Genomic DNA, 26,281 nt, shown 5'->3' with positions numbered 1-26,281 from the left:
AGGGGGCACCTTTTGAGCCCCTGTCAGCGGCCACTTTGAAGGATGTCACGCTGAAAACAGTGTTCTTGGTGGCGATGGCTTCGGCGAGGCGAGTATCGTAACTTCAGGCGCTTTCTTGCAGAGAACCCTTTTTACGTTTTTCTGAGACGGGGGTGTCGGTGCGGCCGGTGCCGTCCTTCCTGCCTAAGGTTATTTCTTCATTTCATGTGAACCAGAGTGTATTCCTTCCGGAAGGAGGATTGGGGTAAACGATTTTTGTCTTTGCGTCTACTGGATGTACGGCGTATGCTTCTCCATTATTTGGGGGTGACGAATGATTTTCGTCGGTCGGACCATCTCTTTGTGTCGTTCGCGGGTAACCACAAGGGGATGGCGGCGTCTAAAGCGTCCATTGCGCGTTGGGTCAAGGAGACGATTGCTTCGGCTTATGTGTTGACAGGGAAGAAAGTACCGGAGCACCTTCATGCTCATTCCACTCGGGCATTGGCTACGTCTTGGGCGGAGTCCGGGGGGATGTCTTTGGAGGAAATTTGCCGGGCGGCCACTTGGTCATCGGGTAATACCTTTTCGAAGCATTACCGTTTAGACGTAGCGGCCCGTGAGGAGGCAAGTTTTGGCGCTGCAGTGCTGGCGGAAGCGGCATTGGCGTCCCACCCGGTTTGAGTTTGCTTTGCTACATCCCACTAGTCTGGATTCATCTGCTGCTTTGCTATGGAAGGTAAAATTATGGTCTTACCTGTTAATTTTCTTTCCTTTAGAAGCAGCAGATGAATCCAGAGCCCCTCCCCAGGTGCACTGTATGTGTGTAGGGTGTTTGTTTATTGGATCAGTTGGGATATGGGTGGTAATTGTATTATTTAGTTTCTGAGTGGCACATTTTTCTACTGGAATGAAGTTTTGTGGATGCTCATGCTCCTTTCGGGCTGCTTGGGCAAAATGCATAACTGAATCAACAGGAGGAACACCAGGCTTTAAGGCCAACTGTTAATCAGTTCTCTATCTCCACCTGCTGGTCGATGTGAGCTATACCCACTAGTCTGGATTCATCTGCTGCTTCTAAAGGAAAGAAAATTAACAGGTAAGACCATAATTTTACCTTCTTTGCTTTGACTTGATTGTTTAATCCTTTAGCATTCAAGGATAGAATTTTAAGTGCCATGAGCTGTCATGAATTGAAGGAATGCAATCCTAGATACACATACATATACTGTCTCATGTGCAGAACGACCATGTACATATGCTGAAACATTATACCAACTCAGTATGTAAACCGTGTGTTTGAAGGGGGAAAACATCTTGTAGTATAATACACAGTGACACTGTGATGAAGACATCACAAAACTAAAAATACCTGTGGGGAAAAACAGCTTAAAGACACCAAGGAACAGCAGGGGGAGAAAGCACCTAGAGTAATGGAATTTTATGTATGAAATATTCCACTCTGAGAGGAATAAAACAGTAAGGCATCCAGTAATGAAGTTGATACCACATGAATATATACGATCATAAAGCATGCCACAGAAAAGGAAAAGTGATATGTGCACCATAAACAAGGGAGAGAAAAAACCATGCCAGTAAACACCCATATATAATATAGCCATGCAGAGTGTTAAAACATGCTAAAAAAAGTGAACCCAATTAGCAGAAACCTGGCAGGCAAAGAGTCAGTGCATGAAAATCAAGAATTGCAACACACACAACATGCATTAACCAGTGAACTAGCATGCTGTGAGAAGTGTCATTTTAACTGTAATGGTGCCATAAAGTCAGTGGTGGCAAAACATGCATAGTGATTCACAGCACACATCAAACCTGATGAATGGGAGTTGGAGAGTGTTGCTCAATAAAAGCAGCCAGATCCTCAGGGTTGAGAAAATCTTTTGTAGTGTTGTTGAGAGTCACCCTCATTCTAGCGGGGTAGAGGAGCCCATATCTAGCAGCGAGCTGCTTCAGCTAAGGGCGATATGAGAGAAGTTGTTTTCGCTTGTAGGCAGTCGTCTTACTGAGGTCAGGGACGAAAAGTATGGCGGCTCCCTCGTGTTTCAGAGGAGCACGTATCTTGGCACGTTGCATGATGTCAACTACTTGCTGGTAACGGAGCAGTTTCACCACTACTGGGCGAGGGAAGCGATCCGAGGAGGAGCGATGCGAAGGAACGCGGTGCGCTCTTTCTATTTCAAAGTCTTGCGTGAAGGTGAGGTCAAGAAACTTCGGGATCCATGTGGTCAGATGCTTGATTAGGTCGCGGTCAGGTATTTCCTCAGATAGCCCCAGAATTCTAAAGTTGCTCCTACGAGAGCGATTATTGCTGTCTTCCAGCTCCCTTTCCAGTGCTGTGATACGCTGAGCCTGTTTCCTGAGATCAGTTATATTATTAGTGTTCACCTCCATCTTGTTTTCCAGAGAGGTGACACGTGTTTGTATAGCCAGGAATTCAGATGTGAGAGAGCTGAGTTTTTCATTAATCTCTTCCGTGTCCGATTTTGTGTCTGAAACCAGGCTTTTAAAATCTTTAATTTCGTCGAGCAACTCCCTGTTGCTGACCGTCGGCGTTTCCGGGAGCGGCGTCTTCGAGGGAGAAGACGGCTCCGGCTTGTGCCTCTTGTTGATCTTCTTGTCCGACATTGCCGGATCGGACGCTGAGATGAAAACGCTGTGCTGAAACGAAGCAGGAAGGGTGCAGAATCACAGTGCTGATGTTTTGGCGTGCAGGATCGATTTTCGATGCGGGTGGAATAAAGATTCTTGAAAGTTGGTGCAGGAGCTCTTCTCTCACGCTGCCATTCCCTGCGGGCTCAGCAGCGCCCCCCCCCCCCGTCAGCTGCTTTAAGAAAACAATCTTTTACAAATTCCCCTTCAGTGAAAGGTTTGCGTTTCTTTGAGATCAGATTGCTGACCTTCAAGGATGCTATGGTTGCAATGACCGAATGTGATCTTGTCTTCGCCATCAACTGTTGCTGAGTAGCCAATTTCGATTTAAGTTCTTTGAGCTCCAGTTTACGAATTTCACTTTTGGGTGGAAAATCAGCATCAAACTTATTGCTATACAGAGCCTTAGAATGATGTTCCAGATTACCCTTTTTGGGCAAGGATACTGGGGCGTTACAAATTAGACAACAACACTTGTCTTTCACCATGATGAAGCAGTAGTCCATTTCCCATTCATCATGAAAGTGGTAGGTTTTGCTCTTCTTTGAAACATTCATCTTCGTTCTTGTACAAGCTCTCGGGATGCTGAACGGATGGGATCTTGTATCTCTATTAGCTTCAGCTGCAGGGCAACTAAAAGATCCCTCCCCTTTGGGCTACCTGCCCGGGAGCTTCCTGTCTTGCTTCAGTTTGTTCCTGCAGCTTCACTGCTTGGTTTCACAAGTTAATTCTGCTTTCTAGTTAATTCTTTCACTTTCTAGTCTTATTTTGATTTTTTTCATGGGTTTGCCCACGTGCTGCGGATCAACTCCGTGCGAGTGATCTTTCAGCGGGAGATCGCATACATGTTAACGTTTGCTTCTGGAGGGTGCTCTGTAAGCCTGAAATTGCAGTAAGCATTCTGGACAGCCTGCAGATTGAATCGGGTCTCCAGGTTTGGGAGTCATCTCTCCCCTGGTTCGTCCGCAAAGGGGTAGAGCGCAGGCTGCTGCGGCTCCGAGGAGGTGCGCCGGGATTGGAACCGCGCCGCATGTCTTTGCTGATTTCCCTGAGGGGTTCTAGTGGTTGTGATCTGATGTGGCAGGGAAGTTGAGGAGGCCAGAAGATAATCAGCTCCTGAGGTATGATCTCCCTATACTTGCACTGTGTAATGCTGGCTGCCATTGAAATGCATTGCAGCACATATATGTGGGGTCTGTAAGTCAGAGTTTGCCGATTTTGGGGGTTCCTCAAATCGGAGTTTTGGGGGGTTTCCCTGCATGCCTTGGTCCCCCCAAACTGTAAAATCCTAAAATTGCCATTTTTAGCATTTTCCTGTGTTTTTAACGGCCGTTTTTATGTCAAAATCGGCACCTGTGGCGGCCATCTTGGATTTTCTTTAACGTTTTTAAAACTATATTTTTGGGACTTAGAAGCTTCGTTTTTGCTCCAAACTTCACAGATAGCCACCTCAGAACAGGATAGCATGGATTCATGCTGTAAATCTGGCAGATGGCTTGCGGTTGCACAGCCACGTATTCTGTGTGCTGCAGCCCATCGGGCACGTATCTGGTGTGTGGCTTCCGCACTTTCCTCCTCTGGAGAGGACCTGCTTTTCTCCGTTGCCACCAGAGTTGCAATTCCAGCGTCCGGGACACCGCAATTGCGCGAGGAGGGTGTTTTCACTTAAACGCAGGTGCAGTTCCAGGGAAAGTCTCTTCGATCGTCAGACAATTTTAGGTCTGAGTACTGCTGATTGGCTCAGGCCGCCGAGGACTATTTTCCGCCGGAAATTGTGGATATGTTGTCTCAGGCCTTCATGAGAAAGCAGGCTATGCCTGTGTCTCCCTTTCAGACTGTGGTGCGGCAGTCTGTAAAGCCTTTGGATGCCAGCATGTCAATCTGATCTTTGCTGATATGCCTGAACGTCAGCAACAACTTTTCGCTATTGCATCACTTTCTAAGCCGTTGCTGTCGCACAGCGATTTGGCGGTCCCGCTGCGTGACTAGCCTAGCGGATTTCGGGGATTCCCAGATCGCTGATTCTCACGATGTGGGAGAGTATCAGATGGTGCGCAGGCTAAGTCCAGTTGCCTTCCTGATTTTTATCTCTGAATTCCTGCAGACATTGGGACTTGATTCCGATTGCAGTTCAGGCAGAGTGTTCGATCATGTGTTCCATGTGCCTGTTTTCAGCTGCTTTTCTGGATCAAGAGGACTCGGCAGAAATGCTCTTGGAGGTTGTGGGGTCCTTGAGAGTCTCCTGAAGTATGCTAAGGCTATGGCTAAATTGTATCCCATGGCTTTAGGGATTTTCCATGTGCTTAGTCCCGCTGTGGGTGGATTTGGCGGTGGCTCAGGTCCCCAAACGTACCTCCTTGCCCTTGGATGGAGGGATGGTCCTGCCGGATGTCTAGGACCATAAGCTGGCTTTTGTCTTGAAGTGCCTTTTTAATTCTGCTGCGACAGGGGTGCTAGCTGCAGCGGCTGCTTCTTTTGTGGCCCGGGCATGTCATACTAAATCTCTATCATTTTGATGGTTTTAGCTACGCTGGGAGCTTATTCAGTTTCTACTAGGAGATTGTTATGACTTCATCAGTGGTCGGGGGATTCTTCATTCAAGGCTGCTCTGAGCAAGCCATTCAAGGGTTCGCTCTTATTTAGCCAGGGTTTGGATGACCTTATGGCAAGTGTGCAGGACCATTAGCCTCAGGTGCTTCCTGGCCCTGGTTCTCGTCCGCCCAGGGGGCCGGTACGGCTGAATTTTCGTCATTTTAGAAATACCTTGCAGTACACCGGACCCTCTGTGGTGGGACATGTAAGAAAGCCAAATCTGCTAAGTTAGTATAAACACTGGCTGAATCTGGTCCAAAACTGTCACTGTCCCAAAGTATTAAAGGTCAACAGGAACTGAAGACCTCTGGATAATGTGCAATACAAGGACTGGAAATGCCAAAACCACATATGCAGTTCTAAAAGTAAAAATAAGAATTCATCATATTGGCACCAATAATCAAACGCCACCAAACAACCTCAAACACCTGTCCAGCAAACCAGATAAAATCAAATAACCGCCAAACAAGTTAAAATACCACCACACCCGATTTAATAAATTCTGTACACAGTGTAGAATCAATGCAAAGGCAAGGCAAAATAAAATTGCAGTGTAGAATTAATGCAAAAGCAAGGCAAAATAAAATTGCAGATGCAAGCAAATGTCACAGTGGTTTGAACCAATTCGAAGGCAAGGCATAGGCAAGTTAGAATAAAATTGGAAAAGCCTGCAAAATCACCAAATTCTTGACACTTTGTTGTGTCTGCCCAAAAATGTTTAATGAAAGCGAACTATAAAGTGACCAACGACCAGCACACGACACAACTGATACAGTAAGTGTATTCCGGTAAAGCTCAGGCGAATGGTATATAACACACTTCTAAGGGATGTTGGGGCAGGGGCAGGAATGGGTGATTCTGAGAGGCAGGAGACCAGGTATGACGCCGGGCCTGTGGCATATCGTCGATCCCCCAGAGTGCCCACAAGCTATTGGCATGAAAACAACAAGCGCCCCAATACACCCACAGGCAAGATTCCCGTAGGCAGGGAAAAAAGATAGGCAAAGGATCAGAGGTGGGGGCAAGCCCTTGGAAGGCGACCTGCCATCACAAACTCTCTTCTAGCGATGGGGCGAGTTGCTTTAGAGATTGAGCCAAGTGAGGCTGGTGCTCTATCTCTGACCCCCTTCGCGATCTACCTGTTGGACATGCCTGGCCTAGGGGATCTTCGAGTCTCCAGGAGTAGTGTTGGATAACTTCTTTCCCAAGTGATAGGTTCTTCTGCTCTGCCCACCCCCCAACACTTGGGATTCCTCCATTCATCGCTGCCACCAGCAGGCTGACATTGGGGTATATCCTTGTTGGTGGTCGGGGGGGGGGGGGGATTCTTGGACTATTGGAGAGGGATTTCCCCATCCTTCACTACTGCTGCTGCTGCAGCAGGAGCAGCTCGTAGGCTGACCTCGGGGGTTCCCTTGTTTGGGTCCTAGATATATTTTCTTTGGATTATGGATTTGTGTATTTTTAAATAAAGCCCGCATCTTGAACATCATCATCTCCACAGAGTTTTCGTTTCACTGGATTTGCATTTTCTGTGAGATTAAGGGTCAATCTCTTGCTTGTTTTCCTGGAACAATGAACTACTGACTGCTTTGCTACATCCCACACGTCTCTGGATACATCTGCTGTTGATGACAAGGAATGTAAAATTATGTCTTACTTGATGATTTTCTTTCCTTTTGTCATAGCAGATGAATCCAGTGTCTCACCTTTTCTGAGGAGGTTCTATCAGATGGGAGTTTTATGCCTCTTTAGACTCAGTGATGGTCCTTTTGCTTTATTTTTTTTTTTAATATTCTTTATTCATTTTTTCATCTAACAACAATTGCAACAGAAATTAACAGTTAAACTTTTATAATATCACTTGAGTATCTATTCTTAGTAATTTCACAATTAAAAATAAAAATAAATCCCTCTTTCTCAACCCTATTCTTACATATGTGATTACATATATATATATTGTTCTTTATTAATCCAAACCATCAATCTATAATTAAACTTCCTCCCCCACTACCCCTGTACAATTATATCAGCTGGGGAAAAATGATTATTCATTCATTACAATACTCTATTAATGGTCTCCAAACCTTCTGAAATTTATTAAAATTTCCTTTCTGCATAGCTAACGTTCTTTCCATCTTATACATATGACACAGTGAATTCCACCAAAAACTGTAATTTAATCTATTCCGATTTTTCCAATTAAATGTAATCTGCTGAATGGCAACTCCTGTCATAATAAATAATAATTTATTATTAATTGCAGAAATTAGACTTTTCTTCCTCATTGACATTCCAAATAAAATAGTATCATAGGATAGAGCCACAGGATTTTCTAACAAACAATTTATTTGGCCCCAAATCGATCTCCAAAAAGCCAAAATGAATGGACAGTAGAATAATAAATGATCTAAAGTCCCTGCTTCGAGATGACAATGCCAACATTTATTTGACTTAGAGCTATCTAACTTTTGTAAACGAACAGGGGTCCAGAAAGCTCTGTGTAACAGAAAAAACCAAGTTTGTCTTCTAGATGCTGACATTGTACAACTCATCCTCCAAGACCAAATTCGTGGCCATTGAGATGCAGTAATTTGATGCTTACCGGTAATCTCAATGCTCCAAATGTCCCTCAGACCAGTTTTGTTTTTTTTTAAATTCATAAATTCATAAATCCAGATATCAATTTATACCACTGTGCGGCCTGGTGTCCCAGGAAGTCCACCTGAAAGCACAAGAACTCTAAACTATATTGGTTATTAAGATTTTTCCATTCAGGGAACCCTGCCTGAATGGCCTGCTTCAGCTGCAGCCATCTAAAACTTTGTGATTTATTAAGACCAAATTTGTGTTACAGCTGTGAAAAGTCAAGCAGTTTACCATTAGATATAACACCGTCCAAAGTTCTAATACCTGCCATTACCCAATACTTCCAGATGACCTTGAATCTGCCTATTTGAATCTTGGAGTTAAGCCATATAATTTGATTTGTTGGTTTATGTATAGGAATAGGAGTTAAATTATTCACAAACCTCAAATTTTTCCATGTATCAACTAACACTTTGTTTTCTTTATATATCCTAGGCATTTTGATACTAAGAACATGGTTTAATCGCACAGGAAAAATGAGTCGCCATTCCAACCACAACCAGTCTGGAATATTTTCAATGGGCTCTGGGAGGACCCAATACATACCTTGGCGCAAAATATAGGCTTGATGATACCTATAAAATTTGGAAAAATTGACTTTTGCAAAGACACTAAAGCAATTCTAGGAATTTTACCAAGCCAAACAAATTTTTGTAAGAATTCTATTTAACCTTTTATATGCAAAATACTGTCTAACCAGTGAGTTTATCATCTTATAAGACAGAGAGAACCAAACTGAGCTATCTCCACTTGCTGGTAGATGGTCACAACCCACAATTTCTGGATTCATCTGCTGTGACTAAAGGAAAGAAAATTATCAGGCAAGACACAATTTTACCTTTATTTGATAGGGAATTCTCTACAGTTTGTTGTGATTATGTACCACACACCTTTATGCTTTTTGTATATCTTATCTAATCTAATCTAATCTTTGGTTTATATACCGGGTCATCTCCCAGTGGAGCTCGACTCGGTTCACATATAATTAAGACTAGAAAAAACATAGCAGAAAACATAGGAGAAGGAAGAACAAATTAAAAACTAAAGTACATAAGAAAAGCATAAGAAAAATAACTATACTATTATCATTTTGTTGAGGCTGTAGTTAAACCATTTAAAAATTGTGAGAACAACAAAATTTTCAGGAATTTACGAAATAATTGCAGCTGGCCTAAAAGCCTAATGGAGTCAGGAAGTTCATTCCAGATCTCTACAAACTTGAAAATAAAAGATCGATTGAGCTTCCCAGCAGATTTAATTCCCTTAAAGTAAGGGAAGGCTAACTTATATCTTGGTGTGTTTCTCAAATGGCAAAGTATAAGGGTATCTTATATAATAAAACCCTAAGTGCACATGCGCACTCCTACCTCCGTGATCCATAAGTCTGTGGCAGGTAGGAGTGCGCATGCGCTCTTAGGGTTCTATTAGGTTGGGAGGAAATATAACGGCCCCACACTCGCGGGTCACAAGGTAATGTTCTGCAGTCTGGCTGGTTCCCTTACACTCCCTGAGCCGGAGTTATTTTTAAGTTTAAAGCCGCCGTGGCGGCCCCTCTCACAAGCTGCACCTGTGTCAGAGAATGCTTTCAATGCAGGCGGGGATTGTGAGAGGAGCCCCCACGGCAGCTTTAAACTTAAAAATAACTCCAGCAAGGAACTAAGGGAGCCGTTTTAGCTGCGTGCTGCTGGGAAGGGAAAGGAAGCGACGGGAGGGGGATTGCTGCTGCTGCACAGGGACGTGGAGAGGGAGAAAAATACTGCTGCTGCTGCACAGGGATCTGGGATGGGGGAGGGAAATGCTACTGCACAGGGAAATGGAGGGGGAGGGAATGCTGCTGCTGCATAGGGGGCAGGGAGAGAGACAGAAAGAAAGACAGACAGACATATATTCTAGCACCCGTTAATGTAACGGGCTTAAAGACTAGTTACATTACATTAGTGATTTCTATTCCTTGAGGTTCAAAGCGGATTACATAAGATTTATCAGGAGTTACAAGAATTGTAACTTTACATAAGAATTGTCATATGAATTATGTAAGAGTTATATAAGAATTGTCGGGAACTTGAGGCGATACATTTTGGGTAATTAGAAACATTTTAGATTTGAAAGGGATACTGGGTATGGTGGGTGGAGATTGGGCAGGAAATGGTTGTGTTAAATAGGTTTTATGTATTTTTTGAAGAGTAGGGTTTTAGTTTCTTTTTTGAAGGTTTTGTAATCTGGTCGAGGACAGCGGATTGGTGATTTGTTTGTCTAGTTTTGCTGCTTTGGAGGCCATTAGATTGTCATATAGTTTTCTTCGTTTGACATTTTTGGTTGGTGGGTGTGTGAATAATGAGTGGGTTCTCCTGTGTCTGGTTGAGGTGGATTGAGTTAGTCGGTTGTTCCAGTAGGATGGGCGTTCTCCATTAATAGGTTTGAAAAGTAGGCAGTAGAATTTGAAGTGTATTCTTGCTTGTGTTGGGAGCCAGTGTGAGTCGTGGTATGCTTCTGTGATGTCATATTTTTTTCAATGAGTAGATGAGTCTTAACATAGAAACATAGAAGATGACGGCAGAAAAGGGCCATAGCCCATCAAGTCTGCCCACTCTAACGACCCCACCCCCTTGATTTTACCCCCCTAGAGATCCCACATGTGTATCCCATTTCCTTTTAAAATCTGGCATGCTGCTGGCCTCAATCACCTGAAGTGGAAGTTCATTCCAACGATCGACCACCCTTTCGGTGAAGAAGAACTTCCTGGTGTCGCCATGAAATTTCCCACCCCTGATTTTCAGCGGATGCCCTCTTGTGGCTGAGGGACCTCTAAGAAAGAAGATATCATCCTCCACCTCAGTACGGCCCGTGATATATTTAAACGTCTCTATCATGTCTCCTCTCTTTCTACGTTCCTCGAGTGAGTATAGCTGCAATTTATTCAGCCTTTCTTCATACGGGAGGTTTTTGAGTCCCGAGACCATCCTGGTGGCCATTTGCTGAACCGACTCAACTCTCAGCACATCTTTTTGGTAATGTGGCCTCCAGAATTGTACACAATACTCCAGATGAGGCCTCACCATGGATCTGTACAACGGCATTATAACTTCGGGCTTCCGGCTGATAAAACTTCTAGGGATACAACCCATCATTTGTCTTGCCTTTGATGAAGCCTTCTCCACTTAATTGGCAGTCTTCATGTCTTCGCTAATGATCACCCCCAAATCACGTTCCGCCTTGGTCCTAACTAAGGTCTCACCATTAAGTGTGTAAGTTTTGCACGGATTCCTGCTGCCAAGGTGCATGACCTTACATTTTCTAGCATTGAAGTTTAGCTGCCAAATCGAGGACCAGTGTTCCACTAGAAGTAGGTCCTGCGTCATACTGTCTGGCAAAGTGTTCTCACTTACTATGTTGCATAGTTTGGCGTCAACGGCGAATAATGTGATTTTACCCTGAAGCCCCCGAGTCAGATCTCCCACAAATATGTTGAAGAGGATCGGGCCCAAGACCGAGCCCTGCGGCACTCCACTGATCACCTCTGACGTTTTTGAAGGGGCACCGATCACCACCACTCTCTGAAGTCTACCGTTTAGCCAATCACTGATCCATGCAGTTAATGTTTCTCCCAGTCCCATTGATTTCATCTTGCTCAATAGTCTGCGGTGTGGGACGCTATCAAAAGCTTTACTAAAGTACAAGTACACGACGCCTAGGGACTCGCCCACATCCAGTTTCCTTGTTATCCAGTCAAAGAAATTAATTAGATTGGATTGGCAGGACTTGCCCTTGGTAAATCCATGTTGGCGGGGATCCCGTAGATTCTTCTCGTCCAGGATCGTATCTAATTTATGCTTAATTAGTGTTTCCATGAGTTTACTCACTATGGATGTGAGGCTATATTTTGTATTGTTTGTAATTGCTTCATCATGGTCACTGGGCAAGGAAGATATAGTATGTTGCAGTAGTCAATTAGTCCAAGGATAAGAGATTGAACCAAAAGTTGGAATTGTTTCTTGCCGAAGAATTTTCGGATTTGTCTTAAGTTTCTCATAGTCATGAATGATGCTTTTATTACTTTGTTGATTTTGAGGTTGCATGGTACAGTCTCTGTCAATCAGTACTTCAAAAAGTTTTAGTGTGGGTTGAATGGGGTATGAGTTCGAGTTTATTGCTATGTTTGTTAAGGTTGGAGTTTTGCTGTTTTCTAGGAGGATGAAATTTATTTTGTCAGGGTTGAGTTTTAGTTTGTGTTCAGTCATCCATGTTACTGTTTCGAGTGTTTTGTGTATTGTGCCTGTCATGGTGGATTCTGGGTGGTCGAAGGGGAGGAGAATGGTGATGTCATCTGCGTAGCTGTATGAGGTTATGCCATGTTTGTCTAGGCAGGAGCTGAGGGAGGCTATGTATAGTTTGAATAGTGTGGGAGATAGAGGTGATCCCTGGGGAACTCCGCACGGGTTGGACCATGGTTCTGATTTTTCTTTAATTGTTTTAACCCTGTAGGTTATGGAGTCTAGCGTTTGTAGGAGGATGTTATGGTCTACCAGATCGAAGGCTGCAGAGAGGTCTAGTTGTATGAGCATGATTTTCTTGCCTGTACAGAGAGATTGTCTAGCTGTGTCCATTAGTGTTCCTAATAGGGTCTCTGTGCTGTAGTTGGTTCTGAAGCCAGACAGTGTGGGGTGGAGTAAGTTGTGGTTTTCTAGGTATGAGGTTAAGGTTTTGGCTACTAGATATTCCATCAGCTTGATGTACAATGGGATTGAGGCTATGGATCTGTAGTTGGATGGTTGGTCCGTTGTTCCTTTGGGGTCTTTTAGTATCAGAGTTATGATGATTTCGCTGAGGTCTTTTGGGAACTGTCCATCTATGAGTAGAGATTATATCCATTGTAGGAGCAGGGAGTGGAATAGTGTGCTCGAGGTTTTCAATAAGTATGGGGGGCAAGTGGTTGAGGTCGCAGACTGCGTGGCTGTATTTATTATATAGTTTGTTGAAGTCTGACCATTGTATGTGTGAGAAGTGAGACTAGGTTCTGTCTGCTGCAACTGATTCTTTTTCTGTGGGGGAAAGTGAAGTCTCTTCTACGTGAGTGGGAATTCCATTGAACGTGGTTCTGATGTTTGCGATCTTGTTTTTGAAGTATGTAGCTAAGAGAGTGGCTGAGGGAGGGGGAGGCGGAGTTGCTGTTGGATAGGTAGGGTGTGGTGTCTATGAGAACTTTTAGTAGCTGGAATAGCTTTTTTTTGTATCTTGGGGTCCTTCTCCTATTTGCTTTGAGTAGTAGGTCTTTCTTTTTTCTTTCAGTTTTTGTTTGTATTTTTGGTTCATTATTCTCCATGCTGTTTTTGTGAATTCATGGCTGCTTTTTCTCCATTTTCTTTCTAGTTGTCTGCATTGCTTTTTGAGTTGGAGTAGTTCGTTGTCGAACCACTTGTCTGATTTTCTATGGATTTTGGTATTGGGTTTTTCTGGGGCTAGTTCGTCCAGAGTTGTACTTGGGTGGTTCTATTGTGAGATGAAGTCTTTGGGTGTGTAGTATTGGATTATGTTGTCTGCTTTTGTCCAGAATATGGTGGGATCAATGTGTTTGCGTGAGTTGTACGTTGTTTTTTGAATAATTGGAGTGCTTTTGTTATTGATCCAATTGATTTCGAAGGAACATAAGAACTGCCATCTCCGGATCAGACCTTTGATACATCAAGTCCGGCGATCCACACACGTGGAGGCCCAGCCAGGTGTACACCTGGCATAATTTTAGTCACCCATATCCCTCTATGCCTCTCGTAAGGGGATGTGCATCTAGTTTGCTTTTAAATCTTAGAACGGTGGATTCCGCAATAACCTCCTCTGGGAGAGCATTCCAGGTGTCCACCACTCGTTGCGTGAAGCAGAACTTCCTGATATTTGTCCTGGACTTGGCCTCCTCAGCTTCAGTCCATGTCCTCTTGTCCGTGTCACATTGGACATTGTAAATAATTTTTTTTTCCTGCTCTATTTTGTCGATTCCATTCAGTATTTTGAAAGTCTCGATCATATCCCCTCGCAGTCTCCTTTTCTCAAGGGAGAACAATCCCAGTCTCAGTCTCTTAAGTCGTTCCTATTATTCCAAGTTCTCCATACCTTTTATTAGTTTTGTTGCTCGTCTCTGCACCCTCTGCAGCAGTTTTATATCCTCCTTTAGGTTGGGAGACCAAAGTTGGACACCAGTATTCCAAGTGTGGTCTGACCATTGCTCTATAAAGTGGCATTATAACTTTCTCCGATCTACTCGTGATTCCTTTCTTTATCATGCCTAACATTCTATTTGCTTTCTTTGCCGCTGCCACGCATTGTGCTGACGATTCCAGGGTCCTATCTATCAGTACACCCAGCTTTGGAAAAAATACTGAAAGTATAATCGATGGTTTGAGATGAAATTCTAAAACCACTTTAGGTAAGAATTTTAGGATGAGTACGAAGGACCACCTTGTCATGATGGAATACTATGAAAGGTGAGTCCACTACTAAAGCTTGGAGCTCGCTGACTCTGTGAGCAGACGAAAGAGCAATGAAAAAAACCACTTTCTAAGTGAGATATTTAAGATGAGCTGACTCCATTGGTTTAAAAGGAGGCTTCATCAATTAAGCAAGAATAACATTGAGATCCCAAACCAGTAGAGGAGGTTTGAGAGGTGTTTTGACATTGAAAAGTCCTTTCATAAATCTGGAAACCACAGGATGAGCCAAAAGGGGTTTCTCTTCAATAGGCTGATGAAAAGCAGCAATTGCACTGAGATGGACTCGAATTGATGTGTATTTGAGGCCTGATTGAGACAAATGGAACAGGTAATCCAACACTGAAGACAAGGGGGTAGATTGAGGCTCCTTGTGATGAATGGAGCACCAAGCAGAAAATCTAGTCCATTTCTGATTGTAGCATTGCCTAGTGGTAGGCTTTCTAGAAGCCTCTAAAATGTCCTGTACAGATTGAGAAAACTGTAGAGTGGCAGTTAGGTTGAGAGGTATCAAGCTGTCAGGTGTAGAGACTGCAGGTTGGAATGAAGTAGAGACCCCTGACTCTGTGTAAAGCAGAGAGAGAAAAAATGGTAGACGCATTGGCTCCCTGCTGCTGAGTTGAAGTAGAAGTGAGAACCAAGGTTGCCTGGGCCACCAAGGAGCTATCAGAATCACGGTGGCATGCTCCTGTTTGAGTTTGACAAGAGTCTTGAGAATCAGAAGAAATGAAGGGAATGCATAGAGGAACTGATTTGTCCATTCCAGAAGGAAAGTATCTGCCTCAAGGCGATGAGGAGATTATATCCTGGAGCAGAACTGAGGCTGTTTGTTGATGTGGGGAGACGCAAAGAGATCACCTGAGGAGACCCCCACCAAGAAAAAATTAGATGGAAAGGCAACGAATTGAGTGTTTACTCATGAGGCTGCAGAAGACGACTCAATCCGTCTGCCAGACAGCCTTTTTCTCCTTGAACATAAACCGCTTTCAGGAAGGTGCTGTGATGGATTCCCAGTGCCACACCTGTTGAGCTTTCTGGCAAAGAGGGAGAGATCCTGTGCCTTCCTGCCTGTTTATGTAGTACATGGCTACCCGGTTGTCTGTCCAAATGAGGACCACCCGGTCGTGGAGTAGATGCTGAAAAGCCCTGAGAGCACCGAAAATCACTCTGAGTTCCAACATATTGATATGGCACTGACGATCCATGCTGGACCAATGGCCTTCAGTATGGAGACCGTCCAGATGAGCCCTCCCAAGCGTAGGTCGAGGAATCTGTCGTGAGGACCTTCTGATGAGGTGTTTGAAACAGTAAATCTCTGGAGAGACTGGAAGAGAGCATCCACCAGTGTAGAGACTGTCTCACTGAAGGAGTGACTGTAAAGTGCTGAGAGAGAGGGTTGCAAGCCTGCGCCCACTGAGATGCCAGGGTCCACCGAGGAATTCCGAGGCGAAGTCTGGCAAAAGAAGTCACATGAACTGTCAAGGCCATGTGACCCAGGAGAACCATCACGCATCTTGCGGAAATTGTAGTCAAGGAAGACACCTTGTGGCAGAAACGAATGAGAGCATCCTGACGCTGCCGAGGAAGGAATGCTCTGAGTCAGACATTGTCCAGGACTGCTCCAATGAACTGCAAATTCAGAGAGGGTTGCAGCCGGGACCTGAGAAAGTTGATCTCGAACCCCAAACTCTGTAGGAACCATGTAGTTCATAGGGTCGCCACAATAACCCCCTGAGATGCTGAATCCTTGATGAGCCAGTCGTCCAGGTACGGGAACACCTGGAGCCCATGGTTCCGCAGAGCTGCTACTACTACGACCAGGCACCTGGTGAACACTCCTGGAGATGAAGACAGGCCAAAAGGTAGCACACTGCACTGAAAATGCAGATTTCCCACCCGAAGTCTGAGGAACTGTCGAGAGGCTGGATGAATGGGAATGCGAGTGTAAGCCTCTTTGAGATCTAGAGAACATAGCCAATCGTTCTGATCCAGAAGGGGGTACAATGATGCTAGAGACAACATTCCAAATTTCTCCCTGACAAGAAATTTGTTGAGGGCTTTGAGATCCAAAATGGGTTGTAGATCTTGATGGGCCGTGGCCCTTATCTACCGTCTACTTCTATGTTTCTATCAAAGATAGATAGGGAGGGTCATTAGAGTGGGCAGACTTGATGGGCCGTGGCCCTTATCTGCCGTCTACTTCTATGTTTCTATGTTCTTCGGAATGAGAAAGCAACAGGAGTAAAAACCCTTGCACTGTTGTTCCAGCGGAACTCATTGGTGGCAAAGAGATGAAGCAGAGCTTGAGCTTCCTGAAGAAGGGCAGTCTGGGATGGATTAGAAGGATACTCTCTTGGAAGTAGATCTGGTGGAACCTGGATGAAATGAAGAGAGTATCCTTCCCTATGATGGTCTGATGTAATGATCTTCCATCATTGGTAAAAAAAGATGGCGACGACCTTCAATGGGAAGGGGAGAGGACAGAGGCAGAACGATGGAAGTTATGCTCTGTAGTAGCTGGTCAAAAAGGCTGAGAGGCCTTAGGCGCAGCAGAAGTCTGAGGTTTCTATTGCCTCTGTTGCTGTGGTGGTTTCTTAGGAGGCACCCTGGTATAAGGAGTTGCCCTCTGTGGGAACGCCGCTGGTAAGATGGTAAAGGCCGGAAACCCTTAGAGGTGGAAGGCTTAGGCTTAGGACGAATGATGGAAGCAAATGACTTCTCATGTTCAGACAACTTCTTAGTGGCTTCCTCGATGGAGTCATCAAACAAGTCATTGCCCTGACAAAGGATGTTGGTGAGGCGATCCTGTAGATTAGGGTCCACGTCTACAGTGTGAAGCCAGGCAAGCATGGCAAACTGAGAAGGCGGTGACCCTCGAGGAAAGCTCAAATGCATCATAGGAAGATTGAAGGAGATGCATGCGGAGTTGATTCAGAGTAGTAATGGTATTCTGAAAATCTGTAAGACATGTTGAGGAACATACTTGAAATAAGCAGGCAGTGTGTCAACCAAATGCTTGAAATAAAAAATGAAGTTAAAATTATAATTCAAAACCCTGTTTGCCATCAGAGAATTCTGGTACAAACGGCGTCCAAACTTGTCCATGGTCTTGCCCTCTCTTCCAGGAGAGACAGTAGCATAGACCTTGGAAGGGTTGTTCCTTTTCAAAGAGGACTCCATGAGAAGGGATTGATGCGATAATTGAGACTTCTCGAAGCCCTTGCAGTGGACCATTCTGTAACGGGATTCCAGCTTGCTTGGAACAGCAGGAATGAAATAAAATGTTTCAAGGTTCCTCTTGAAAGTTTAAGAAAGCAGTCTATATTAATGGGTATTTTAAGAGACTCCGCAGGAGGTCGAAACATGCCCATCTCTTCTAAAAACTCAGTAGTATATTTGGAATCAGAGTCCAAATTTATCTTGAGTTCCTTACTCAAGGATTCAGGACAAAGTTAGACAAGTTCCTGCTGAACCGGAACGTGTATGTGTAGCGATCAGACCAAAGGGAATGGTTTTCCGTTTGACGTTTGGCTCTCTGGTTGTGTGGGTTGTTGGGACATGTAGGCTGCGATGTCGAGTTGGTGTCCTTTGAGGGTTTGAGGGTCTAGTATTTTATATGTTAAGGCCTTGAGGTATGATAGTAAGGTTCCTACATGATTGTAGGATTGGTTTTCGAGGTGGAGGTTGAGGTCTCCTAGGATTAGGTTTTAGGTTGTCGTTAATTAGTTTCGATATATAAATTCTTCAAATATTGGTTTTGCTGTGATCCAATTACTTGGGGTTATGTAGCAGAGTATGCATGTTAGTGTTCCTTTGAGTGATGTGCTTGAAAGTTGACAGGTTAGTAAATCCATGTATGGATTGGTTGTTTTGTCTTGTATTTTTAGGTTTATTGTGCTTCTGGCTATGATGGCAATTTCTCCTCCTCTTTTATTTTCTCTTTAGACCATTGTTAACTTGTGGCTCTTTGGGCAAATTTCAGTTATTCTGGGGTCCGAGTCCGAGGTAAGCCAGGTCTCTGTGAGGAAAAGGCAGTCTAGGTTATCTTCTTCTATCCAGTTTTTTATGCATTCTGTTTTGGGGCCTATGGCTCTGATGTTCACATATGCACATTTGAGGGTGGTGTAGTCTGTTGGTGTGTTGGGAGTTGTTTTTGGGTATATGAGTGATCTTTGGTGGGATTGTTTTTTGGTCTTATGTGGGTTTGTCGGTTTTCTTGTTGATTGTGGGGTGGGTTGGTAAGTGTAAGTCTGATAGATTGAGTTTCTGTCTGTTGTGGGATGCCAGGTTGGTTGGGTGATTCCCTTGGAATTTACTATAGTTGGTATTGGAGAGACGTAGTTTGCAGTTGCTTTCCAGTTGGTTAGGAGCAGGGTTATTAGTAGGATTGCTTGTGGGTATTTTGGTGGTGTGATTCTCATGTTGGTGCTAAGTGTGATGACTATTGTAGTTGTACATAGAGACAGAGTGCTCTTCCGCGCCCGAGACCCGTCTCAGTCCGTCAATGGTGGTGGGTTGAGGGTTCGGAGAAGGCTTAGTGACTAGCAGCGGTGGGGAGGGAAGGTTTGAATTTGAGTCACTGATCCTTCCAATTGGCTTGGCAGCTAGTGGTGATGGGGAGGGGTGGAGTGCTCTCCCACGCCCTAGTCCCGTTTTGGTCCGTCGATGGAGGAGGGTTGTAGAGTTAGGAGAAGGCAGGAAGTGTTCAAATTTGAGCTGCTGGGTAGGGGCAGAGTACTCTCCCACGCCCGGGTCCCGTCTCGGTCAGTCAATGGGAGAAGGTGGCAAGGTCGGGGGAGGCAGGATGGTTCAAAATTGAGTCGCTGAGCCTTCAAACTGGCTCCGCAACTAGTGGTGGAGGGGAGGGGCAGAGTGTTCTTCCGTGCCTGAGTTCCGTCTTGGTCCGTCGATGGAAGAGGGTTGCGTGTTAGGAGGAGCCAGGAAGTGTTCAGACTTGAGTTATTGGAGGGGGGCAGAGTGCTCTCTCATGCCTGAGTCCCGTCTTGGTCCTTTGATGGTAGAGGGTTGCAGAGTCAGAAGAAGGTAGGAGGTGATCAAATTTGAGTTGTTGGGGTTGGGGGGGGGGCGGAGTGCTCTCCCACGCCTAGAAGGTGGCAGGGTCAGGAGAGGTAGGAAGGTTCAAATTTGAGTCGCTGGGCCTTCCAACTGGCTCAGCAACGAGTAGTGGTGGGGAGGGGCGGCATGCTCTCCCACGCCTGAATCCCGTGATAGAGGAGGTAGAGAAATAATAAAATAGATAAACAAAATAAATTGAGTTAAAGTGAAAATATTAGAAGGAGATGGTAGAAAAAAGATTCTAGATGCAGGAGATGGATAAAATCGAGATGCAGGTGATAGAAAAATAAGTAAATTGGTAAATAAAATAAAGTTAAATAATGTATAAGTTCGAGGTGGATAGGTCAAGTAAATGAGTCCTGGACTGTGGAGATGTTCCGATGCTACTTCTGCAACATCGATTGGGCCTCCTGCGAGTTTCGTCCCCGAGGTGATGGGCAGGGGCTGTTGCCTCAGTCCTCCTTTTCTTCTCTGCAAATAATTTTTTTTTTTAGTGGAGATCGGTGCCGCAGAGGCTCTCCAGGTTGGACTTTCTGCTGTGGCTCCCGGGTGCACAGTCGCTTCTCCAGCCTTGGCCTTGGTCCCTCTGTTTCTCTGCTGCGTTCGGGTGGGGATCGATGCCTGCAGGCGGCGGCAGTGTTCGGGCGGGGAATGACGCTGCCGTGGGTGGTGGTGAAGAGTGACGCCGCTGTAGGTGGCGGCGGCCTCCGTGGTGCTTTGACTGGCTCTCTGCCGCGGCGTGTGAAAGAAGAAAGAGAGGTTGCCGATCAGCCCAGGTGGGCAAACAGTCGGCTAGGCGCCAAAGAGGGCTTCGCTGAGAAGTGTAAACGAAAAGGTGGAGTCGGTTTAGTGAAAACTAAAAAATAACAAAACGAGTAGCGCGGCTTGTTCAGGCGTCCTTCCTCGGTGCCATCTAGTTCCAACATAAGGGGACAAAAGGATCAAATATTCCATAGAGGAGCTTGAAGATTATGCATGCGCATTTAAACTGGATCCTAATGCGAACTGGGAGCCAGTGAAGCTTTATCAACAAAGGGGAAACATGATCATACTTTCGTTTCCCAAAAATGAGCTTAGCTGCAATATTCTGTATTAACTGAAGTCGTTTTAGACTGCTCTGCTTAATGCCCAGATAAACCGAGTTACAATAATCTGACTCCGCATAAAGATCAGTTCATTCTTCATGGCTTCTGGCAGAGGTTACCCTATTAAGTTAATGTATCTTTTTGGTGAAGTCTTTTTGAAAGATTTTCTTGTTGCCTATCAAACATAGAATATGCTGCTGTTTAAGATATTTCTTTTGCTGTTTCCTGACTTCCATCAAATGATGATTTCTTTCTGATCTTTGAACTCTGGTTTCTGTGGGTGCCCTGTAATAGATTCCAAGCAGTGAATGAGCACATTTGGTCTAGAAACTTCATTCAGCAGATAGGGATGGAAGGAAGAAGGGCTGTCTCCCATATTTTTGTTGCTCTTCATTACATTTTACTTCCATACTTTTTATGGCACACATCTAGTTACCTGACCACCTTTACATTTTTTATGGTATGTCTTAAAAGTGAATAATAATAAAAAAAATATTACTGGTTTTGGATGTATTTTTAGGATGTCCACCAGGGTGCTTCTGGCAACTCTTTCCGTCCCCATCACACCTGAGCGCACAGACATTGCTCGCCTTTTGGACATGGATGGTATCATCACAGAGAAGCAGCGCCGTCTGGCCACGCTGTTGGGATTGCAGTCCCCACCCACCCGCAGTGGGCTGATAAACGATATGGTGAGTAACGGGGTTCTGGGATACTGATCTGACATAATGCAAAGTCAATAAGTGTGCTTCTGCATTGTAATAATAATAATAACAACTTTATTCTTATATACCGCCAACAATCTTGTGACTTCTAGGCGGTTTACAATGAAGATAAATTGCACAGACATCGAATTACAGAGTGTAGCAGTGAATATCTGATAGTAGCAACAAAAATAATAACAGTTTATATATTGCAGGACCGTGAAGTTCCATGCGGTTTACAATGAATTAGAAAAATTCCATAAATTGAAAGGAACATTCATAGTTAGAGATTAGAGGTTAACAGTTTACAAGATCTAATTTGGGGAGGGATTGCGATGGGGGCTATTGTTCTGATTCGTTACCTAGGTATTTCGAGAACAGGTATGTTTTTAGGTGTTTCCTAAATTCACCATAATTGTTTGTGTATGTAATTAGTTTTTCCAAGTCTTTGCCCCATAAGGCTGCTTGGTATGATAGAAGTTGTTGATGGTGTCTCTTATATTTGCATCCTCTGGCTGGTGGGGAAACGAATTTCTGGTGTGCTCTTCTCTCATGTCTGTTGGTTGGGAATGAGAAGAGGTCTGTTATATATTTAGGGGCTAGACCGGATAATACCTTGAAGCAGAGACATCCCAGTTTGAACTTCGTACGTGCCTCCATTGGCAGCCAGTGCAGGAGTCGGTAGGAAGGGGTTATATGATCGGACTTCTTCAGTCTGAAGATCAACCTGACTGCTGCATTTTGGATCAGTTGAAGTCTCTGCATTTGCTTCCGGGTGATTGCCAGATGGGTAATGTTGCAATAATCAAGGTGGCTTAGTATTAGGGATTGTACCAGAATTCTGAATGCTGAAGCGTCGAAGTATGCTCTAATGGACCTAAGTTTCCAGAGAGTAAAAAACCCCTTTCTGACTAGGGAGTCCACATGGTCTTTCATAGTTAGACCTTGATCCAGTATTACCCCCAGAACCTTCATTGTAGGTTGAATAGGGTAGTTAAGATTGTTAATGCATAGTGGTGTTGTGGTGATAGGTGGGTGTGGCGAGGCTATGAAGAATTTAGTTTTATCTGAATTAAGCTTCAGTTTGAATTCTGTGGTCCATTGTTCCATCAGGTTTAGCGCTTCTGTTGCCATGGGGATGATTTCGGAGGGTGACGTATTAAACGGGATAATGATTGTGAAGTCATCCGCATAACTGAATACTTTTATACCCCGTTGGGCCAGCTGCATGCCTAGTGATGATATATAGACGTTAAAGAGTAGTGGGGATAATGGAGACCCCTGTGGAACGCCTGATGGGTTTCTCCATGTTTTAGAGAGGTTGCAGTTGAAGTGTACTTGATAGGTGCGGGTCGTAAGGAATCCTCGGAACCAGTCGAATACCTCACCTCCGATGCCGATTGCGTCTAAACATTGTAGCAATTTTTTGTGATCCACCAGGTCGAAGGCCGAGCTCATGTCAAATTGCATGATTAAGGCATTGTGGCCCTTGCTGAATAAGTTGCGTAAGTATTCTAGGGTCGCTGCAATCACCGTCTTGGTGCTAAACAGAGGTCTGAAGCCAGACTGGGTTTCATGTAGTAGTGAGAACTGATCAAGGTAGTTCATCAATTGGGTATGTACTAAACCTTCCATTATTTTTATGAAGAATGGAATGGATGCTACCGGTCTATAGTTGGTTACAGATGTTAGGGATTGTTTACGATTTTTTGGAATTGGGGTGATTATAATGTGACCGTTATTCGTTAGGAATTTTCCGTTTTTGAACTTATTGGTCAGATAACTCCACAGTGTTAGTTTAAAGTCTAATGGGGCTGTTTTCATAATGTTGGGGGGACAGGGATCTAGAATGCAGTGTGATTTAGTGTACTTGTTATAGAGTTTTATGAAGTTATTCCATTCTAGATCCTGAAAGGAGGTCCAAAACATATCCACAGGTATTTCGTTTTCATATATGTTGGCTATTTGATGTGCAGGTATGCTGTTTGTTGGGCAATTGTTCCTTAGGTTCTTAATTTTTGAGTCAAAGTGTTGAGCTAGATCGTCTGCTGATGGAAGTTTTATGTCGTGCATGGATTGATTGTGGCGTGTGGTGTCGAATAAATTTGTAACCAGGTTGAACAGTTCTTTAGTGTTGAATCCTTTTGAACTCATATTGGATGTATGAATTTTGGATGAGTAGAATGTTTTTCGTTTTTCTTTTATCAGTTGTTTGTAGTCCTTTATGTTGGATCTCCAATTGTTCCGGTCTAATATTTCTCCTATTTTATTGTAGCACATCAAAGGTAAATATATATTCGAAGCTCAGCAGTAACTTTGCAGACAGTGGTGGAATAATAACGAATTTGATCAGTTCTGGCAAGCTCAAGGGTTACTTAAAATATCAAGAACTTTGGGGGGAAAGGGGGAATGGGATTCAGTATACCTCCTTTCTGTGGTAAAACCAAAGTGATTTAACATCTATTATCCCAGGACAAGCAGGCAGGTATTCTCACTAGTGGGTGACGTCATCCAACGGAGCCCCGATGCGGACATCTCACAAGCACACTTGCTTGTAGAAACTTTTAGAAGTTTCGAGTTGCCCACACCGCGCATGCGCGAGTGCCTTATCGCCCGATGCACCGGGCGTGTCTCCTCAGTTCTTTCTCTTCCGCGGAGCTGAGAAGTTTGCCTTTGAAACTCTCTGCACGAAGTTCCTTTTTGTGCCTTCTGTGCCCACGGGTTTGGGTTTTTTGTGCTCATTCCTGTTGGCTCACGTTACGTTTTGTTGTTTTTAAAAAAAAAAATAATAAAAAAAAATTTTGTTCGATCGTTCGACCGGGCAGGTCGCGTGGCAGCGGCCCCGCGGCTTCGACCTTGCGGCGGAGCTTTTTCGGCCTATGTCCCGGCCTGTTACTGGTTTTAAAAAGTGTGTCAAGTGCCAGCGCGCGATTTCGTTGACGGACCCGCATCGACGCTGTCTTCAGTGTCTTGGGCCTCAACACCTTCCGAAATCGTGCCGGCCTTGCTCCACGCACAATGCACTATGTCCGTGGCCCCCTTCTGTTCCCCCCTGATGATTGCTGTCTGCCCCCCTCCCCCTTTCCCTCTCCCCCTGGTCCCATGTTGTGCAATGCCTACCTGTGCCATTCCTGCATGCTTCATAGCCCTCCTCTGTTTCCCCCTGATGATTGCTGTCTGCCCCTCCCCCCAAAGCAGCCCCCTTTCAGTCTCCCCCTGGTCCCCTGTTGTGCAATGCCTGCCTGCCCCATGGCCCCCTTCTGTTTCCACACCCCTCCTCCCATTCTTACCCTCCCTCCATTCCTCGAGCTGGAGCTGGAGCTGCATCGTTCACCTCTCAGCCCAGATCGTCGAGCAGGTTCTCCTGCTTCATGGCGGTGGGCGGGGCTGCAGGAAGAGGTGTGAGTGTGGCGGCAGCGGTAACCCCGACTCTTTCTGCACTATGTCGGGAAAGTGAAGAGCGGCCTGCGAGGTTCGCTACAGCGGCTGGCGAACTTCAGCAGGCCGCTTTGAAGAGGAGCGGCAGTGGGAGGGAGGAGTCGCTGGTGTCTTCTGCACAGTCACGCGCAGGCGCTGTGAGGACTGGCCACAGAAGCATACCTCATGCCACCAGGAATCACGATTTTTGAAAAGCGCATGCATGCTTAGCCTTTTATTATTATTGATACGTTCACTGTCCCTAGTGGACTTACAATGTAAGCTTTTTGTAGTTGGGTTGTCACAAGGAGATGCAGTGGGAACAGTGCTCAATTCCACAGGGTCTTAGCCCACTGCACTAACCATTAGACTACTCCTTGTAATAGCCCTAGGGATGCAAAGCTTTATTAATGATTACAGATTTCAGAGCTGTGGAACAGAGGACTTCTGTTGGCTGGTGCTAGGAGAATGCCCACAACTCTCCTTCAGATTTCACCTTTTTCAGAGATATAATCTGTTTCCTTATTCCACCAATAGCTTAGGTTATTGGGTTGTTAAAAGGAGTTGGGATTAAAACTTTTATCTGACTAAAATGTCTGGTTTTGTTGATTTTTGATTCAGTAAAACATGCCATATAGAAGAGGGATGTTACCCATGTGCAGGGTAACCTATAGCGAATGTATTCCACTGTATGCTGCTTGTGTTACTGCACATGGACTTTTAATCTGACTTATTGAGTAACTCTCTTCTAGGTGAGGTTCAACGTGCTGCAGTATGTTGTACCAGAGGTAAAAGAAGTTTACAACTGGTTGGAGGTAGATTTTCATCCACTGAAGCTGTGTGGCCGAGTCACAAAGGTACATACGTTCCCAGACATTTCTTTCTTATTTTGTTTACCAGCTTGGTGGTTCAGGTGCTAAATACTGTTTTACTGTTTAAATGTGGAAGATTCCCAGTTTAATCCCTAAATTGGATCGTGGCTGAAGATGTTATGGAAGCAGTCGACAGGGGAAGGGATTCATAGGCATTTCAGAAAGGTGGCGACTGGTGACTCGATTGATGCCTAGTGCCTGGCCCAAGGCCATCATTTGCAAAGACCAGGCTATAGATATGTTGTGGATAGATCTTGAGTTTTTATACTACCTACTTAAAAAGGTATGGAACTCCCTATAATGATCACGGCAAGAAAAGGACGAAATGAGGAAGAAACAAGTCTGAAAGAAGTAGTGGTGTGTACAGTTGTAGATTTGGAACTGTAAGCCCAAATGAAGAGGACTCTGCCTGTGTTACGGGTGTGTAATGCCATGAGGTCCGTGGCACTGCACCTGCTTAAGAACATTAGAACATAAGAAGTGCCTTTGCTGGGTCAGACCAGAGGTCCATCATGCCCAGCAGTTCGCTCACACGGGGGCCCACCAGGTCCAGGACCTGTATAGTAACCCTCTATCTATACCTTTCTATCCCCTTTCCTTCAGAAAATTGTCCAAACCTTTCTTGAACTCCCAATACCGTACCATGTCCTATCATTCCTTCTGGAAACGCATTCCAGGTGTCCACCACCCGTTGGGTGAAGAAGAACTTCCTAGCATTTGTTCTGAATCTGTCCCCTCTTAATTTTTCCGAATGGCCTCGC

General features: G+C 44.7%; 1 protein-coding gene across 3 annotated transcripts in view; it reads left to right on the top strand.

Moving 5' to 3' along the window:
* The window catches only part of EIF3A (eukaryotic translation initiation factor 3 subunit A), a 330,727-nt gene that overhangs the window by 59,666 nt on the left and 244,780 nt on the right, over positions 1–26,281 (top strand). For all 3 annotated transcript variants that reach the window (XM_033943256.1, XM_033943255.1, XM_033943254.1), the window contains exons 7-8: positions 21,048–21,219; positions 25,401–25,505. In XM_033943256.1, the coding sequence (XP_033799147.1) occupies positions 21,048–21,219; positions 25,401–25,505 (277 nt within the window). The remainder of the gene's footprint in view (positions 1–21,047; positions 21,220–25,400; positions 25,506–26,281) is intronic.

Source organism: Geotrypetes seraphini, chromosome 4, assembly GCF_902459505.1.
Source record: "Geotrypetes seraphini chromosome 4, aGeoSer1.1, whole genome shotgun sequence".
Classification (NCBI taxonomy): Eukaryota; Metazoa; Chordata; class Amphibia; order Gymnophiona; family Dermophiidae; genus Geotrypetes; species Geotrypetes seraphini.
This window is presented reverse-complemented; position numbering and strand designations above follow the sequence as displayed.